Source organism: Neolamprologus multifasciatus, chromosome 2 (genome assembly GCF_963576455.1).
Source record: "Neolamprologus multifasciatus chromosome 2, fNeoMul1.2, whole genome shotgun sequence".
Classification (NCBI taxonomy): domain Eukaryota; kingdom Metazoa; phylum Chordata; class Actinopteri; order Cichliformes; family Cichlidae; genus Neolamprologus; species Neolamprologus multifasciatus.
In genome coordinates, this window is record NC_140440.1 from 36,283,668 (window position 1) to 36,303,638 (window position 19,971).

The 19,971-nt window shown below is 38.4% G+C and overlaps 1 protein-coding gene across 3 annotated transcripts; it reads right to left on the bottom strand.

Annotated features, from left to right (window-relative positions):
* Positions 1 to 2,652: 2,652 nt before the first annotated feature.
* On the bottom strand, positions 2,653 to 16,750 carry clnk (cytokine-dependent hematopoietic cell linker). Of its 3 annotated transcripts, XM_085181151.1 has the most exons (17): positions 16,541 to 16,700; positions 12,558 to 12,598; positions 10,587 to 10,734; positions 9,606 to 9,658; positions 9,451 to 9,505; positions 8,279 to 8,329; positions 8,158 to 8,198; positions 8,024 to 8,034; positions 7,851 to 7,934; positions 7,587 to 7,611; positions 7,372 to 7,396; positions 7,213 to 7,288; positions 7,115 to 7,131; positions 6,941 to 7,035; positions 4,684 to 4,758; positions 4,350 to 4,505; positions 2,653 to 4,265 (listed from the first exon to the last, which is right to left on the bottom strand). In XM_085181151.1, the coding sequence occupies exons 2-17, from the start codon at positions 12,558 to 12,560 to the stop codon at positions 4,113 to 4,115; spliced, it is 1,068 nt and encodes a 355-aa protein (XP_085037277.1). In that variant the 5' UTR covers positions 12,561 to 12,598; positions 16,541 to 16,700; the 3' UTR covers positions 2,653 to 4,112. The 3 variants fall into 3 exon arrangements, with proteins under 3 accessions (XP_085037277.1, XP_085037269.1, XP_085037258.1); XM_085181143.1 differs by having other exon boundaries at positions 7,115 to 7,288; positions 7,587 to 7,608; positions 16,541 to 16,750; XM_085181132.1 differs by having other exon boundaries at positions 7,115 to 7,288; positions 16,541 to 16,711.
* Between the last annotated feature and the right edge of the window lie 3,221 nt (positions 16,751 to 19,971).

Below are 19,971 nucleotides of genomic sequence, written 5' to 3' on the forward strand. Positions count from 1 at the left end.
ACCATAAATGTAAAGACCATCCATTCACCTTTTCTGGGTGGCACAAAGACTCATCAGACCAAAGCACAGATTCCCACTGGTCTAACGGCCATTCCCTGTGTTTCTTTGTCCAAAAAATCTCTTCTACTTGTTGCTTTTCCTAAATAATGTTTTTTTTAGCATCTGTTTGACCACAAAGACCTGATTGGTGCAGTCTCCTCTGAACAGTTGATGTAGAGATGCGTCTGCCACTGGAACTCTGTGGCATTTATCTGGGCTCGAGGTGCTGTTAACTTGCAATTTCTGAGGCTGCTGACTCAAATGAGTTTATCCTCAGCAGCAGAGGCAACTCTTGGTCTTCCTTTCTTGGGGCAGACCTCACATGAGCCAGTTTTGTTGTAGTGCTTGATGGTTTTTGCACTTAGAGACACACAAGTTTTAGCAATTTTCCAGACTGACTGACCTTCACTTCCTAAAGCAATGATGGACTGTTGTTTCTCTTTACTTAGCTGATTGGTTCTTGCCATAATATGAATTCTAACAGTTGTCAAATAGGGCTGTCAGCTGTGCACCAGCCTGACTTCTGCACAACACAACTGATCCCATTAAGAAGGCAAGAAAGTCCACAAACGAACCCTGACAAGGCACACCTGTGAAGTGACAACCATGTCTACATCATGAAGCTCACTGAGAGAAGGCCAAGGGTTTGCAGCACTGTGAACAAAGCAAAGGGTGGCTACCTTCAGGAATCTAAAATATAAGACATATTTAGAGTTATTTATCAATTTGTCTTTGCTACAAAATTCCATGTATCTTGCTTCATATATTTGATGTCTTCAGTTTGTAACTATAATGTAGAAAGAAGTCAAAATAAAGAAAAACCATTAAATGAGGTGTGTGTGCAAACTCTTGACTGGTAGTGGATGAACTTGTTGCCTTGTGTAAAGAATATACACAGTGCTTACTAACTGTATTAGACCACCTGTCATAAAAACAAGAAAATGAAAATTTTAGAAATCATAAATATTTTCAAAAATAAGTGAATTCATGCTTTTCTAGTCAGATTTGAGCTGGTATACTGGATTTAATTAAGGTCCAGTGTGTTTAATTAACATTTTGGTCACTAAAAGTAATTTTTATGTTCAGAACTGAAAGTAAATAGCTGTAATTTGGCGTGTTAATCAAATGTGCCTCACAAGTTTTTCAGTGTTTTTTGCAAAATAGTAAATAAAACTCAGTAAATTAAAAGAAGTCAAATGGATAATTACAATAATTCTATTTAAGCATTGGAAGTATCATTTTGAGAGCCGATGTAAAGAGAATAAAATAGGGTAATATGAGCTCGTTCTGTGGAGTCTTGCTGCAGCATTTTGCATTACCTGGAGGAGTGACAGAGGATTTGTCTAAGCTGACAAATAGTGGTAGAGCAATTGAGGTGCAATGATCTAAATGCATAAACAATGTTCTATAGTTCAAAGAAAGACACTAAAGATCCCAAACATGGCCTCAATCTTGCCAGACTTCAAAATAATCAGGTTATTGGAGAAATCCTATGGAATGCCAGGACTGCCATAATGAATTAATTAAATACACCATTAAATAATTAATTAATTATTGACACATTTAATTAATTATTTAATGGTGTATTTAATTAATTCATTATGGCAGTCCTGGCGTTCCATAAAATCCAGGATAAACCATCAACTGGAGTGGACAACCTATCCAGCTGATCAGGCTTAAAAGTTGTGTACAGCTGAATGTCGTCAGCATACAAATTACAAGAATTGCCAGAAAAAGTTTGAATGATGCTGGCTAGAAAAATGTATAAAAGGAAAATAATAATGGACCCAGGACTGAACCTTGTTGAACCCTACAGGTTACGCAAGCAAAGTAAGAGGATGTCACGTGATCATGTTGGTGTCACCAGCTTTTATTCTTGTCCCTTAGGAGCTCACCACAAACTAAAAGAAGAACTTCAACATTTTGGCACTCATGTTGAAGCCTTTCAGCTTCAGAGTTGGCTCGCCCCTTTTTTGTATGCTGTATGTTCAGGTTTTTCTGTTTTTCCAGACCTGAAGGGTTTTGTTTTTTTATTAAACAGTTTTTTCAGGTAGCTAGTGATCCGTGGTTTGTTCACAAAGCAACAGTCCTCGCCTCACAAAATCTGATATATTTTGTGATGGTAGTGTAGCCAAGTACAGGTTAGGGTAGGGGAAGTTAAAGTAAGATGGAGAGAATGGGCCAATAGCTAGATTTGTAGCTTTTACGTTGTAAGATGTGAAGATTTATGTGCTTTCTGTGCTGAGGTGTTTTTATTTCTGTTCTCAAACTGCTCTCCTTTAGGAGCTCAGTCTGCGAGGATATCTTTTTTCTCCTCTTTCCTCGTGTATTGTGTATTTCCATTGTTTTTTTTGTACCTCCCCTACCTGTCTTCCCAGTGTTATGTTTGTGTATTCTATGTATGGTCAGAAAGGGTGCTCATGATGGCACCAGATTGTCTGGTAGCCTTTTAAACAATTTCCCTCTGGATAAATAAAGTATTGTCAGTCAATCAATCAATCAATCACTCACTCCATCAATCATGTGACTTGAAGTAGTTTGTTTAGCCTTAAATTTGCTATTTAGCTTGTAAAAGTGGCTTTCAATCTGTCCATTTTTCTGCTTATATTGTGAAAATTAGTAAACTTTAGTTAAATGTTATAAATGGTTTCACTTGCTATCTTTAGTTAAGTTACCAACAGAAACCTTACCTGCAGAGCACTCTCTAAATCAATTCACTGCACTTAAGCCAGAGCCACTGAATGGCACTGAGTCAAGCTAACTGAAACCCAGCACTGGGAATTTCCTAACTCTTGTAATAATTTAAAATAAAATCGTGATAAAATAATAATAATAATAATAATAATAATAATGGATTGGATTTATATAGCGCTTTTCAAGGCACCCAAAGCGCTTTACAATGCCACTATTCATTCACTCTCACATTCACACACTGGTGGAGGCAGCTACAGTTGTAGCCACAGCTGCCCTGGGGCAGACTGACAGAAGCGAGGCTGCCATATCGCGCCATCGGCCCCTCTGGCCATCACCAGTAGGTGGTAGGTGAAGTGTCTTGCCCAAGGACACAACGACCAGGACAGAGAGCCCGGGAATCAAACCGGCGACCTTCCGGTTACAGATACGCTTCCCAGGGTTCAAAGTTGCTGTTGGTGGAGCAGTCTCGTACCAAAAATGCACCATCCTAATGGGAGGAGTTACAGAAAGGAAAGAATACTCCTGTTAAACTGCTTTTGGTGGGTTGTTTTTACACTTTCAACTGATCCAAATAACTATGTTTAACATCTGCCCAAGCTTAAGACATGTTCAGTTATATTTTTATATATCTGAGGAAAAATAAAGGGAATTAGAGTAAATATAGTGTATATGTTTATACACATATCCCTATAAAGCAAAAAATGACCAAAGATTACGCTATTTGGTTCTAGCTTTTTGGTTTGTATAATTGTACAGTTACAGACTTTTTATTTTAGATTGTTGCTACAAAATATACAAGCTGAAGACATTAAATTAGGATAATTAGGGTAGATCACTATTATCTGTCAGAGAGAAGTGGATCTCTAATCGGGTCCGGGGGACAATGATCTGTAAAATAATTTGTTAAATTGCGCTAGATCATTAAAAAGTGCATTTTATAGATTGGGGACCATTTGATTCAATAACAAAAGCATATTTTATCCAGTAATTGCTACCACATTATGGAGGAACAGGAGGAACTGTTATGATTGTGACTCACTTGCTAGTTTATTAGCCTGGTACCTAGCAGGTGTGGGAAGATTTTTGAATGCTGTGACAGAACCAGCCAAGCCAATATTATGATTATAGGAGGTTTTGTGTCAGTGGACCCAAAGAATTTGAGAACCACTTGTCTATGGAATTAATTTAAAAACCATTAGCACATTATTATCAAAATAACCAGAAATTATAGGAACGTCTGATCAACGTATATATTTTTCTTTTACAAAATCCATCCACCCCAACTTGCTCAGAATGACAGCGCTACAGTTTTTGTGGAACTGTGAACACACATGACACAAGAAGCACATTGACAAATCTTTGTTGGCAGGGTTCACATGTTATTGTAGCAACCGTTCAACATCCCCTTTTGTTATAGGAAATGTCAGCACACAGTTGTCTGGGTACTTGTTTCCCATCGCGGTTCTCCCACTGACAAGTGTTATTGGAAATATGGAGTGGAACTTGATGATGTCTGCCACAGAGTCAAACATCTGAGGAAAAATAAAGGGAATTAGAGTAAATATAGTGCGATTGAGGGTTCTTAATGAAACATTTTCTGAAATGTGTTCACTCACATCATTTGAACGATATCCTGTGCCCAATGCGTACTTTTTTGTGCTCTCGACAAACCGAATTTTGACATTGTAAACTTTCTTCTCATGATACACAACCAATACCAAGGGTTCAAAGTTGCTGTTGGTGGAGCAGTCTCGTACCAAAAATGCACCATCCTAATGGGAGGAGTTACAGAAAGGAAAGAATACTCCTGTTAAACTGTGCTTTTGGTGGGTTGTTTTTACACTTTCAACTGATCCAAATAACTATGTTTAACATCTGCCCAAGCTTAAGACATGTTCAGTTATATTTTTATTTATATATTTTTTATATTTAGAGTCCTCATTGATATACCTTGTTCACCAGGTGCAAGGCGTGCTCAGCATCTGCTCGATTACATGTCCCGATGTACCAATCTTCCTCACAGGTCTGCCAGAAAAGTTCATTGATCAGTGGATTCAAAGCTAGTTAATATCACGTTGTGATGGATATCATTCTTGATTACAGGATTAGTTTGGGTTAATTATGGATAGTTGTGAAAAATTAAATACACCTCCACTGTTTCCATAGGAATTAAAGGAGTAATTAGCAGCCAGGTGATGCCAATACACTTGAGTACCTGATCATCAGCACATGTGATCATCTCTAAAAACACAGAAGCTTTGGCATTTTGCTGGAAATGATTATTCAGGTGTTTGTTTACACAATACTACAGTTTTCCCAGGAGTGGATTCCCCCAAGAAATTCACCCCAATGTCAAACTGTGCATTGCTAGGTGCTGCAAAATAAGTGAAAAATACCCAAGAGCTACATCTTAGACTCTACAGGCCTCAGTTAACATGCTGAATCTTAAAGCTCTTGAATGTACAATTAGAAAAAGAATGAACATGTTTGGCTTTTTTGAAAGGGTTACCAGTAGAAAGCTACTTCTTTCTGAAGAAACGTAGTAGCATGGCTGCAAGTCTGCAAAGTTGCATCTTAACAAACCACAACATCTCAGGAACAGTCTCCTTTGGACTGATGAGACCAAAGTGGAGATATCTGGCCATAGTGGACTGTGCAACTGTGGTGGTGAGGTGTAATTTCTTGGCTCAGCTGCTGGAGGGAAAGGTGGAGCAAAGTGGTTGAGGAGAAGTGCCAGCTGAAGAGAATAGTGCATCTGCTAATTAAGCTCTCCTACTGAATAATAGGTGTTAAGAACTGTGTCTATGCAATACTGAAGTGACTCATAGTAGCAAAGATACTTGCTGCTGCCACATGCTAAACATAGCATGTCAGTGCAAACACCTCTTACCAACTGGTGGTGGAGGTATGATGGTTGGGGCTTGTTTTGCAGACACAGGACCTGTGCAGTTGATCATAAACTCCGCTGCATACCAAAGTATTCTTAAGTGAAGTCTAAGGCCATCTGTCCAACAGCTAAAGCATGACTGAAACTGGATCATGCAACCGGGAAAATTATCCCAAGTACAGCAGCAAATCTACAACGAATGACCCAGTCAAAGTCCAGACCTCAACCTGATTAAAATAGACGGTGGGACCCTAAGAAAGCTGCACACGAACGAATGCCTGCAAACCTCAATGAACTGAAGCAAGAGAAGAGTGGGCCAAAATTCCTCCACAATGACACAAGGGACTGGTAAAGTCCTTTAAAGTCATTCTTGAATCCTGAATCACTTAACCTTTCAAATGTCTTTTTCAGAGTTCTATGAAAATTTTAAGTTTGGAAAGAAAATCGTCTGGACTTCTTTAAGTTTCCTTGAAGATGTTTCCCCTCTCATCCAAGAAGCCTCTTCAGTTCTAAGACCAGTTGGTGGAGAGTCCCAGATTTTAAGCCCTATGGGAGTGCCCCCAAGAGGGTCATGGACCCCCTCTTGATCCTCTACCGAATCACACGAGCCAAGGTGTGAAAGTGGGTGTGGGTCATGATCAGCCAAGGTTTCAGGTGAACCCACTGTGAAACCTATCCCCACACTGTCATGTGATTTACTGAGGTTAAATGGCCCAGGATGTGAGTGGGTGTTAAGGCGTCTGGGGAGGGATCTCAGAACTGGATTATAGATGGCAGACAGTTGGTGTCGTAAACCACCGCCTCTGTTCAAAGATGGCCGCTCACAGTGGACATAGATGCTTCTTTCACTCCTCTTTCAAACCATCTGTCTTCTCTGTCCAAAATGTGAACATTGGCGTCCTTGAAACAATGACCTTTGTCCTTTAGATGCATGCGAGTTGTGTCCCGTGGAGGTGGCTCTTCCATGTTGTGAACCCATTGGGCTAGTTTCACAATGGGTTCACCTGAAACCTTGGCTGATTGTGACTCACACACACTTTCCCACCTTGGCTCATGTGATGAGGTAGAGGATCCATAGGGGGCACATGACCCTCTTGGGGACACTCCCATAGGGCTGGGAATCTGGGACTATCCAGCATTTGCTCTTAGAACTGAAGAAGCTTCTTGGATGAGAGGTGAAAAGTCTTCAAGGAAACTTAAAGAAGTCCAGACGCTTCTTTCCAAGCTCCTTAGAGTACGATGACCTGGATGGCTGAGAACCTTTACAGACATACTTCAACAAAAACTTTCTTTTTCACATGACTGTAGCAGCACATGTACCTGTTGAGGCTTTTCCATTGGGACAAAGTCGTGCTGGTCAAAGTCTTCTTTCGTCTGAGGCCATTCATGGTGATGGCGTTTTGATGGGACCCTTTCTTTAAGTAGATGTCAGGGGGGACTTATTAAGTCAGTAACTGTATAATGACTGATAATGATGAGCCCAAAGATACTTACCTAGACTTTGATGGGTCCTAAATAAAAGACGGAAAAGATCCATGTAAATAAGACATTTAAAAAAGCATCTTGAGAAGCCTGAAAATATAAAGTCAGACCTTCTTTCTAAGTGAGACTCCAAATCCAGTGAATGCCTGTAACTGCCGTGTGTAAGACTTTCAGAACTGAGTGGACCTAAAAAAACCTTTATGTGTTAATACAGTTGTAAACAATTATTGGTGACACTTTATCACAAGAGGCTGTGATTTTTATCTTACCTTTCATATGTGAACTAAACTCTGCCTGTTAAAAGTATAAAAATTGAGTTAAATGACAATGCATGGTGAAATTTGTAGAATAAAATCAAATGTATATATGAATAAGGAAAGCATGTTTATTTTACAGTATTTCTCATAGGACTTAGTTTGTTAAGAGATGGTGAATAAAACGCAAACAACACCTTCTAATAGGTTCAGCATTTTTAGCTACTTACATTTCTAGTGGTCCCGTGCTCTCTGCTGAAATCAAATGACATTAAATAACATGTCAGAAGAGCCTCCAGCATTTTCTGTGATAATCTTTCCAACCAGCAGATGGTGTCATTGCTACACTGTACAAACTGTGGGTGTTGTTTTTGCTTTACACCATTATTGCAGGGGAAAAAGTCACACTGGGTTATCGTCAACTCCAGCAAATTAAAACCACAGGGAACTGGGACAAGTGTCAGGTTCTACATATAAAATAAAACAGTACTCACTCTCTCCTGCAACCTTGCTGTGCAGCCTTTCCAGACAAGACGTTGACCAACTCCAGGGTAAAAGGTGATGGTGATTGCAAACTCCTGCAGGAACAAAGAATCAAACAGTAAGTGCATCCATAAGGCAGATAAATACAACAATGAGTAACTTAAACAATAATTTAGCAAATTACCTTTGTGAGTGCTGTAATGTTAGAAAGAGAAAAAGTTGGTCACCTTTTTAATAGTTTGTCAGCATTACAATTTATTGAAAGATAAAAAACAAACAAACAGTAGTACAACTGTATTGTTTGGCACGTGAAGTTACCTGGTCTCCTTTTGGCACAGGTGGGATCCTCCTATCTGCAACTACACCACGTGAATATACAATATGAGATTTAAACTGTGACCCAGAAAGCCAAAACAATTTCAGTCAGCTGAGATGTTACCTGTTTTCATCTTTTGTCGGCCAGGCTTCAGATCTCTATTTATCACAGGTGCTGTGTTTCAAACACAGAAGACAAAGGTGAAAAGGTTCTTCTGGGACAGAATCAGCTTTTGCTCCGTTTACGGAAAACATTACAGTACATTTAACTAAAGACAACCAGTATCCTTCAATTAATCTGTAATAATCAGCTTTAGTATTAGAGGATGCCAAATCTACTGAGACCAGAAGCTGTAAATCTATGAAAAAAAGTATTTTATGTTAAGCTGCATTAAATTAAACAGAAAAAAAGAGTAGCCAAAGACTGCACATTACTAGAGGCTGAATATTTCTCACCACACTGTGCATGGATGAGAGGTTTATCTAGATCCCATTATTGAAATGTTTATTAATTTTAAATGTTCGCCCTTCCCAGTGGTGCAGTCACCTCTATGTCGCCCTCTGTGCCATCTCTGGTAAACTTGTCATGTCAATCTATCCATTCAAAAATTACAATATATCTATCCATTCATTTCTGAGCATCACCACAAACAATACAACAAAAAGACATACAGACTGATGAAATGACCTACATAACTTCATGTTATCTGGTTGAGTTAAAAACTAGCTGAATATCGACAGCTACCACTAAATAGGTGGAGTTGACTTTCCTACTTTGTCAGTCAAGTGTAAAACACAACTTCAGATTTCTTTTGAAGTACTTTCTTTTCATTCTTCTTTGATCTTAAGCGACAATTAGAGCTAGTATTTGCTTCACTATGTTCATTAGCTAGTCGCTGCCCACCCTGGCAGTGCAAAGGTGCAAGGGCGACTAACTAATGAAGTTATTTGCAGCATATGGTTTTCAGCATGAGTAATGCCGTCTAAGTGACTCTGTGCTTTGATGAGCAGCAACCAAGAAGAGAGAAATTATTAAGCCATTGCAAAGTTACCTTCAATATTTATCCAATGTTTTCTCATTTTCATTGATCATATTTGCCAGCACAAGCTGCTGTTACCAGGCAAAGTATGGATGTGCGTGATTATGTAATTAAGTTATTTTAATTGTTAATTAACTGTGATTTAATAGTTTTGTTTTTCAAGGTAAACAAAGGTGTCTCTGATTTGAATTTCACTGCTACTGTTCAGTGTCTTTACCACAATAATCACTCAATTTTAAATGCGTTGTAGGTTTACCTGTTGAAAATGGTGTTTCTCTGGGTGGACATCTTGGGAGGATGTTTGAGTTACCCTGATTGATTGAAGAGCACAACGAAACGTGGAGTACGGTCAGTAAGGTGGTTCCATTCAAACTGTATATTTATTAAAGAAGACCAAAAAAGAAAGCTTACAGGGGAGAGTGATGAGAGGTTGTGAGCTGATGATGACCTTGGGAGATTCCTGTCTTAAGAAAGAAACACTCTCATCAATGACTGTGATGATAGTACTTTAAGAAGTTCCAGTGTAAGCTGACAGTTTAAACACCCTGTGAGTTTGTATCATTGCTGTAAGTCGGTCGATGTCGGTCCCAGTAGTGCACTGCAGCAGCAGACTGTATTGATTACAGAGGGAGAATGCTCCAAGTGTGAACAAATTTAAAAGCCACATTCACTATAAAGTTGTAGACATGCAGCTGTGAGGCCCCTGGCTGCGGGCCACATCCAAGCAGGAGAGTAAAGCATTTCCCCCTCTTCCCCCTCAGCTGCTGGATAATTGTAATCTCCCGCAGTCTGACTCAGCCAACAGATGGCCCTGGAGACCCACTGGCAGATCATGCTCACTCAGCATGAGCTCTTTCTCAGATCCAGGCTGCTTTCATTCTCACCACAGTTTGTGGTAGATCTGTTTTTTCCCCCCTGCACTTCATTCAGCTTCATTCTAATTACATTCATGAGAGCATTTCTGTGTAGGAAGGTAAAATAGACTCAGTGTCCCTGTGTCAAGTACAAATAGTACTTTAAGTCAAGTTTGAAGAAGTTTGGGAATTATTAAAACCATTTTAGTGGTTTTAGATTAAGATAACTGCTTAACAATTCATTTAATAATTACTTGTATGACCTTAATCCACTGTATATGTATACATTTAAAATAATAATGAAAAAAGGAAATAATAAAACACTATTAAACATAATAATAACCACTAAGCTCCTCTTACTTTCATGTTTTAATGTGCTTTATTAGGAAAAAATAAACAACTTTTCTCAGTGGTCTCATTAAAGACGCTTTAAATACATTTTCAACTCATGAAATTAAAATGAAGCTATAGCTGAGGTAGTAGATGTTAGTATGAACAAAACTAACATTGAAATAGAAATGAAAGACTTTCTTTCTACCTGCATACTCTTGGTCATCATTTATGGGCCTCGCAGGAAGAATGCGTACATTAAGCACTTCTTCCTGGTTATCCACCACGTCGTACTCAGGTTCCTCTACGTCATTAGCATATCTTTGAGTCCTGTTCCTTTCTGCTCTGCTGCGATCCTGTGAAAAGAAAATTGCAGCTTCTTTAGAGCGGGAAATGACACTGGCCTGCTGTTATTATTGCCGTTATTTTTGTTTTTTGTTGTAGTTTATTTTAACTTTATTATTTTAACTTATTTTAACCTTTTCTTGCCCTCGACATCAGTATAAAGTAACATATTCTGAGCAGGCAACTCTTTGCAGTTTCGATGCACATACACAACACTAAGCACAGGAAGCAACTGTGGTGATATAACCCGCTGCTTGTCCCCCAGGGATTTCCTCATTTACAATTACACCGGCACCAAAGCCAACACATCATAGAAAGAGGTGATAGCTTGTGACACAGTGTTAAAAATCAGCAGCGTCTATTTCTGGGAGTTAATGACACAAAGTGCATTGTGACCATGTTTGGTATTTTGTTCCTCCTGTTGCAAATTTGGAAAGATGGGTGAGATTACGGTGAATACACAGTTAACGGGTGCATTGATCAAACCTGCTCCTCTCCTTTAGTTAAAAACCTCCACATCAGAACTCCGTTGCTTTTAATGAGGAGAACAGTCAAGACGGACTTTTCCACAAAGAAATTGATGTTTGTGTCCAGCAGGTGCAGTGTCACCATTAGACAATTGTGCACCTGCCAACCTGAATATATCACAGGAATAAAGTGGAGACCATGTGTCCATGTTTTCTGTCTCTAATGATGCACCCTGATACTTTATTTTAAAAATACTGGGCTGGAAATGTATTTTTTTAATTCCCCATTTATTAAACTAATCTATCTAAACTACCTGACTAACGCAGTCTTAATTAATGAGAAAATCAAATTGCAAGCAATCCTTAATCGACATTTAAACCAAATAAAAAAAAGTAACAGTATAGGTTTTTAAACAGATATTAGCCCTACTCAGCTAAAAACACTTTGATGAAAAGAAAACATTTGAGATGTGCAACATTAGATTTTACTTCAGGTCTGTTACACATTTTTGTGGTTTGCTGAAGTTCATGATGCAATGTTCAAAATAGTTTTTCAGAATATGATTGAACTATAATGTTTTTGTTATAGAAATCAACTCTAACTCGACATTTTCAGTCTTTGAATCATCATATAGATTATAGAGTTCAATAGAGTTCAATAGAGTTCAATAGAGTTATCCAGATGAATAAGAAAAGAACAAAAACATACGTTTAGGTTTTTAAGTTAAGATCAGATTTCGTCCCTTTCTGATGTACATGCAAGCCGTTTCCTCTTTCCAGAGCACTTTGGTCATTAGGTTTGAGTGTTAGCACTTTGCGCCATGCAACATCGTTCTGCTCTGCACTTCTGAGAAGCATCGTGAACCTAAGCGCTTAGGAAAGTACAGAAGAAGCTTTCCTCTAAACACACAGCATTTCCTTGTAATACCTTGGCGCTGACATTATACAGTAATCGCCCAAACAATACGTTTACCTGGAATATATAACAACTATTGTAATTTCTTTAAACCTCTTATGTTTTTAAATGATAGACGTATAATGTATTAATTCATTAACATGTATTATTAATAGTAACCAACACATGTCAGCAGAGTGCATGTAAACTTATGAGAAAATTATTGTATAATTGGTGACACTAATATAAAATATTTCACAATTTCAGTTTAGAAATAATATTACTGAATCACAGAGAACAATCCTTGTGTTGTTTTTACCATGCACTAACAATGACAAAGCAGAATCTCACTTCAGTCATTTCTGTGCTAAAAGGTAATTACACAGGGGGCTGCAGACTCCCAGCGTGTCCCCTGGGAACATTCATGTGGAACCAGCAGCGAAACGCTGTGGATACGGCCGCCATAACTCACCATTATCACAGCAGACTCATGGCTGTTCCCTCTCTCTGCAGCTAACGAGGGGGTGAAACAAAAATGAAAAACATCATTAGTTGGGTGTTCGGCAAAAGAATGTGGCCTTCCAATACAGTTTGTCCTTGGACTTTTCTCTACACATGCAGAGGAATGAGGTCATTATATACAACAAAACAGAGCCGTTTGTGGCCTCCTGCTGCGTCCACTTGGTGCCACGATGGGTTTCTTTTGGGTCTGAATTATATTTTTAACATAACAGAAACTGTTCAGGAATTTTTTAACACTTTTTAAAAAAATGTTAACTCAATCCATCCATCCATCCATCCATCCATCCATTCATCCATCCATCCATCCATCCATCCATTCATCCATTCATCCATCCATCCATCCATACATCCATCCATCCATCCATCCATCCATCCATCCATTCATCCATCCATCCATCCATCCATCCATCCATCCATTCATCCATCCATCCATCCATCCATCCATCCATCCATCCATCCATCCACTCATCCATTCATCCATCCATCCATTCATCCATCCATTCATCCATTCATCCATCCATCCATCCATCCATCCATTCATCCATCATCCATCCACTCATCCATTCATCCATCCATCCATCCATTCATCCATCCATCCATCCATTCATCCATTCATCCATCCATCCATTCATCCATCCATCCACTCATCCATCCATCCATCCATCCATCCATCCATCCATCTATCCATCCATCCATCCATTCATCCATCCATCCATCCATCCATTCATCCATCCATCCATTGAAGGTTGATCATTTGAAATTTGACATTATCACCTGGCTTTGGAGTTTGTTCTTCAAATGGAAGGACTGATGATGCCAAAAAAGAAAAAAACAAACAAGCAAACAAACAAAAACAAAAACAAAAAACCAAGCAAAACAAAAATACCAGAACTATTCAATTATTCTTATCTTATGTTAAGCACACTGAGTTTACATGTAACAAAGTGTCTTTAAAATTAACATTGACGACGAGTTTTTCTTGGTCATAGCTGAATTATGGTCAACAGTTCTGATCCCCCCCCAACACCCAAAAATCTAAGAAACAAACCAAAAAACTTGTATTAGTTAAAATTCATGATCAAGTTTGCTAATGATTATATTTGACTTTTTAAATATAATTGTTCACATATTAACATTATTCCTACTTAAAATGAGGTTCTGCAGGATTTGAAGGAAGAGACGTGACCTGGTTTAGATTTATGGAGGTAACTCATATTAATACCTGAGGACACTCAGTTTATAACTTTTCTAGACCAGCGTCGGTGCTACACACTCTTGCCTTCACAGTGAAAAGCTGGTCAGATTAATTTAGAGCAGTTTTGTTTTTCTGTATCCACCCGTCTGTTATTGCTCATTTTTACAATAAATTGGTGGATGATGTCATTCTAGTGTCATAAGCTCTTTTTTTATTCTGGTCAAACCTGCTGAGTTTGAACTGCTATTTGTACTCTGAGGGGAAAAATGGTCACTGTAATAGATAATGCAGAGCTGCTCTAGATAGTCATGTATTCTTTTCAAAATGTAAGTTCTTCAGTATAGTTATGCAACAAAAGCATAACCTGTTAGAGTTTGAAATATCGAGTAACACACTCACGGAGACGTGTTCGTCTGCATGGGCTCAGTCATACAGATGAGTTTACCTAAACATCAGTGATGACTGTTTTATATAACTTACTTTTCATTACATTAGATTTTGACTAAATACGCAAAGTAATTAGCATCCCGAACAAGTTGTAGATCACCCAAATAAGACCAGATCAAACACGATTAAACGTGAGCCTTCCCTGCAACTCGGTAATATCACTGCATGTGTCTAAAAGTATCTCTCTGTATGTTCAAGATAATGTTGCTGATTTTTACAATTTTGTTTACAGTTTTTGTCTTAAAAATCTAACAATTAATTCATGAAAAATCCATAAAATTTAAACTCACAACCATATACGATGTCAGAATTTAATCCATGAATAATTTAACCGGCCAACACTCCTAAACATGCTGGTGTATTTTGAATAAAATAAACGTAATATACATTAAATCTGATTATTTACACTGTTTGAAAACAGAAATCCTCACGAACAGTTATTTCAAATGGTTAACACATCACTAGCGAGAGAATGTCCAAAGTAAAAGTCTTACTTCTTCTGTAATTTAGAGGCACATACTTGTTGAATCACAATGTGCAGCACACGGTTTTCTCATTAACAGCTCAATAATTAGGAGCTCCAGAGGTTTCAATCTTTCTTAATGCCAAAAAACGGGGGTTAAAGTGAATAAAAGTGATTTTACGTGGTCCACACGTTCGTGAATATCACAAAGGTGGCTGTGAAATCATTTTAAATTTGATCACATTAGATCACTCAGATCAAATGAACTGAAATTCAATCTCACAATGAAACAACTGAAGGGCAAACAGACAGTTGTTATGCTTTTGCAGTAGCGCGCTGCACTGAGACAGACTCGTGCAGTCACAGTTCCTTCACTTGTGTAATTCTAGGACCTGCGTCCACATATGTGGACGTCACATTTTGGGATATTTAGACCAAAGTACTCAATTTTGCTCTACAAGGGCCTGATGTCTACTTACGAGGACATTATACTGCTACTGTTCTATCAAAATTTTAAACAAATATCCTCAGATGTGGCTCTCGTTTCTCTTAAAAACAAAAATAAGGTAAAAATAAAAAATCTGGTATTTCTTTGTTTTTACATTCATCGGGCCCCGATCAGCCCAAATATCAAAGAGGAATTAAAAATGCTGCCGTGGAAAAGTTCAGGTCTTAGGAGGTTAAAAATATTCCATGAATTTTAAAATCCTGTTTTCAAAAAGGGCACAAAGAGGAAAGGAACACATCCTCACGAGTTATCCACCAGTCTTTGATTGACAGCTTTTGATAGTTTTCTTTGGCCGTGAAGGAAAACAAAACAGAAACAGGAAGCAAACCTGCCCAAAATAGAATTTAGGACATTTCAGCAATTTGAGGGATCGTGAAAATGCCAGCTGACATTAGAGGCTACCGGCTCAAGTAGCAGCAAACTCAGTATTGGATTTGGCACTGTGGTCTAACACTCTGTGGGGCTGCCTGACTACTTTGCAGAGCTTACTGGGCCACGGGAAGTGGGGTGGGGCGAGACATATGAAGAAGGAGATTAGATACATGGAGCTAGCATCTGAGGTTAAGCAGTTAGTCTGGAAAATAAACTTGTGCCCCATGGAAATTGGGTGCAGAGGATTGTGGCAACTCAAACCACCAGACTACTTAAGGATTTGTGACCTGGCTTTGCTACGGAGATCAAGAACGTATCAACTGCAGAGAGCGAGAATAAGCTCAGTGTGAGGAAGCGCCATCAACAAATTATGATGATCATCCTTAAAAGTTATTTCCCTCTGTTGACACACGTTAATCGATTTGTTTTAATTTGCAGGTAGTTAGAAGCAAATAGATTTGCTGTTTGTGCATCTTTTATCAAATTCACTTTGCACACTTGACTTTTTAGGTTGTGCAATAAAAGCGCTCGTTGACAGTTTTCATTTTATGACTGTAATTTGGTTACGCAGTGTGAAGTATTTCAATTTTGCTCTGTGTAATTAAGGCACCTTATATTTTTAACATACATATATATGTATTTTTAGAATTTACCATAATTAACTTGACACGGTTTCAATCACACTTCAGTTTTAGGAAGTTCAATGTTCATAATACAGAATAAAACGACTTTTTAATCAAATTTAAACCAACTGAAATCTTGTTTTTGAATTTTAATCAAAGTGAGTTTCTCATCTTTTGCAGCAGCTCTTGCCTTTTAAAGACCCCCTTTCCTATTCACACATTTTCATCTATTTTTAGCACAGAGAAACATCCGCGCTCTGTTCTTTTGTAGCATTCACACACTCACAAATGCAGAATTTCTACATTCAACTCAAAGTGAACCCACCTTTTCTGAAGATTATACAGCAAGCACACCTTCACCAGTAAGTGACCAGCAGCTTTGTGCTTCTTTGGTTTGTGTATGGTTATAGAGAGAACGTGTCTGCAGTATGTCTTCCTTCCCGGTGTAAGAGACACTGAGGTTGCATCAAGTCTCAGAGTCTCAGAGTTAAGCAGCCCACTGTAACCTAAAATAACTTCCTGTGTGGTGAGTAACTGGCCTATAACTCGAGGTCTTCTCTGTTTTAGATAATAAAATGGTTCTTTGCAGACATGTGCATCTGTGCCCTGACTTTACTTACACTAAATTGTCAATTCAGAAAATGAACAAAATATTTTGCAGATGCGTCCTTTCTAACGCGAGTCTTCGTTTAAGTTTCTTTATTGCTTCTGTGGCAACTTTTAGCTCTGTGTGAATTATTTCCTGTGTTGTTTCGCCCTGTGATTTTGACAGCTTATTGTTTGACACTATCTTAAAAGCACGCATAAAGCTAAACACTACATCAGGTGCTCAGTAAATCAGGGTCGAGCGAATCTTTACTAAAGTAGGTTTTTCTGCTGATTTTAAAAGGAACATGATGACATTTCGACATCTGCTCTGCCAAGCGGTAAAGGAAGCACGGTGACATTTACCCATTCATCAACTGGCTTCATTTATGTAACAACCATATGAGCCCAAATTTTAATCTGAATAAATATTTTAGCACGAAATTTGACTTCAGTGCAATATTTACTCATTTTATAGCACCTAATACAGTATTGAGGATATACTTAGGAAGCACTGCTAAGAGAAAAGCTTTTGTTCACATATTCAACCCTTTAGCATTTAATGTGATAGTTATAAACCCAGAAACCCAAACTGGACAGCTGTAAACATGTAACTAACTAATATTAGTAATGTAACAGCTCAAAGGAAATCTGCTGAATCATGTTTTAAATGCTTCGTTGTTGGCCGTGAAGTGACATTGGAGTGAAGCTTTATTGCCCTGTTAACACAGCTCACTGAGAACAGCTCACGATACACGTGCAGACATTATTGTTTTTTTCTTTGTTAAAAAACTTGATCTGGAACAAATCCAGGAAGGTATATAACAAATGTTCTCCTTAAAAGCCTCATTTTCTCACATTCAGAAAGTGGTGACCTGTGCACGCACTTAAGATGACCTTTGAGCTCAAGGGAAACTTTTTGGTCCTTCAGTCCAAAGATTGCACATTATTAGAGCTTTTATTGCTTTGGCCGTCTGTAAATGGTAAAGCCTGGAATCAACGCACTGCTGACATTAAATTCTGCTTCATTCTTAGATGATAACTGCTATCTTTCTGCTATCTTTCTGCTATCTTTCTGTTAATTGTGACTTTCATGTACTTTGATCCAAGTAAATATTTTTTATAGGGATCTAAGTAGTTAACTTGCAAACTATTATGATAATACAAGCAATACAACCGAGACTTCTACAAAATAAATACTTTTTAAAAGAAAGTAGTTTTATTAAAAGATGTAATATAAAAGCGTAAATATTGTTTCACATGTTTTTCTTCTCCGGGCCGGCTTCTTCTGTTCTTCCTGTTCATGCGAGCAAGTAGTTTTTTCGTCTTTTTAAAGTTACTTCCTGTTATATTTTGAAGAGTTTCATGTGTTTACTTTAGTCATTCGATCCTTTTCCTGCCGCTTTTGTATTCATGAATCCATTTTTATCTTCCTCTGTGTTCGACCCCGAGCTTCTCACCTGACTCCTGATCCCATGTTCTTCCTCTGTGTAGAATAATCCTGTCAGTCACTGGGTCATGCTAAAGAAAACCATGATCAGTGTAATTTTAACAAAACAGAGCAGGTTACACATAATTTATGAATATAATTTGTTTTTTTACGTAAACACAAAAGGAAAGAAAAACATGAAAGAAAAATAAAAACTTGTTTCTGGTGAGTTCGGTTAATAAGCTGTCAGTGGCTGAGCTGAACACCCACATTCACAGTAGTTCACATAGTCTGTGGGCACATAACCTTACTGCTAACCTTTGTACTGTTTATTTTAGTTGCTTGGGTTAAAGAAGCCACCTAGAGCAACTGAGTAAAAAATAAATTACTTTATACATTATTGGGGATTTAAATGCTTTTAATGCGGCTGTTATGAAAAACTGAAAAGCTGAAGTTTCAGACGACTTCTCAGTGATCAGCGATTCTAGAGCTGACCTGCCTTTCTGTTCAAACAATGCTACAGCAAAGTGTCTTCCTGTCTGCAGAGGGTAAGAGGCCTGGTCCCCTCTAAAAAGCGATGCAGCAGAGCACGAGCGCACAAGGTCAGTCTCTCTCCTGTGGTTTCTTCTGCAATGGTATAGCCTGACTTCCTGTGAAAGATTACCATCAAGCCTCTCGTATTCTCACTGATGCTTATCTTTTGAGCCACAAATGCCAACTCCCTGAACATCTCTACACCTTGGCCCCCAGTGACAGCTCCACCGGCCTGTCAATCTGGCAGTCCATCCTGTGTACTCAACCCCCCCTCTCATCCTCATCCCAGCAGCCAAAAAATGAGCCTCCTCTATCCTGGACCTGTCATCAAGAAATAAGATCCAGAGTCCCAGTCTGGGTGTGATGGACACAAAGGCTGAATATGGGAGAGATTTGTGTACGTGTATGATCAAAGTTTCAGTTTAACCCTCTCAGGCTCAAATTAAGCTTTTGTTGCTAATGCACAAAGAGTACCTGCAGTGGTGCTTCTGAGTAAATAAAACTCATAAATATGTATGTGGGGCAATCAGGTTGTTAGCTTTTAACTGTTGCAAATCTGCCTGGAGAGGGTTAATATAACCTAAGCTTCAGTGTATTTATAGTTGTCTTGTTTGAGTTACAGATGTTGAATTCCTAGCTCCACAGGAAGGATGCATGTGAGTGCGCTGATAAACCGCATCACGTAAAGAAGCATCATTGAACAGCTGCAGAAGTAGTCTGTATCAGGAGGCCCTCCTCTACACCGAAGAACCACAAAGTGACAGTAACTGTGGGCTGACATTTCCTGCAAAGAAATTACCTAACATTCACAAATGGATTGGTTTAAACATGTTTCCCAATAGATGTTTATATTTGATTTGTTGTTCTAACCAATCAAAAGATTTATTTAGCTTTTTTATGTCTCAAAAGCTGAAAGAATAAAAATGAAAACAGACGAGACTCGGTGCGTAAAGCCGTGTTAGCGGAACTGCGAGGCTTCGGCAATGCTGCACTTTGTAATGACAACTCACTGAAGCCCTGTTGTATAAAAACCCCACAAAAAATAAGTTCACAACAAAAATGAAGCTAAAAATGCCAAAGCAGCATGGAAACCTAAATATAACTAAACATGATCTAATCGAATGTGAACTCTATTTATCAGAATGACTTAAGTATGAAGCGTGACATTTTGTGTGACCTTATCAGTCTCCTCCATCGTTGAGTTTTGG

Coding starts and splice junctions, on each gene's coding strand:
- clnk (XM_085181132.1), bottom strand. Junction 7,289..7,371: donor GTTTAGTTCACATATGAAAG/GTAAGATAAAAA, acceptor AGGTTTTTTTAG/GTCCACTCAGTTCTGAAAGT. Junction 4,506..4,683: donor CCTTGCACCTGGTGAACAAG/GTATATCAATGA, acceptor TCCTCCCATTAG/GATGGTGCATTTTTGGTACG.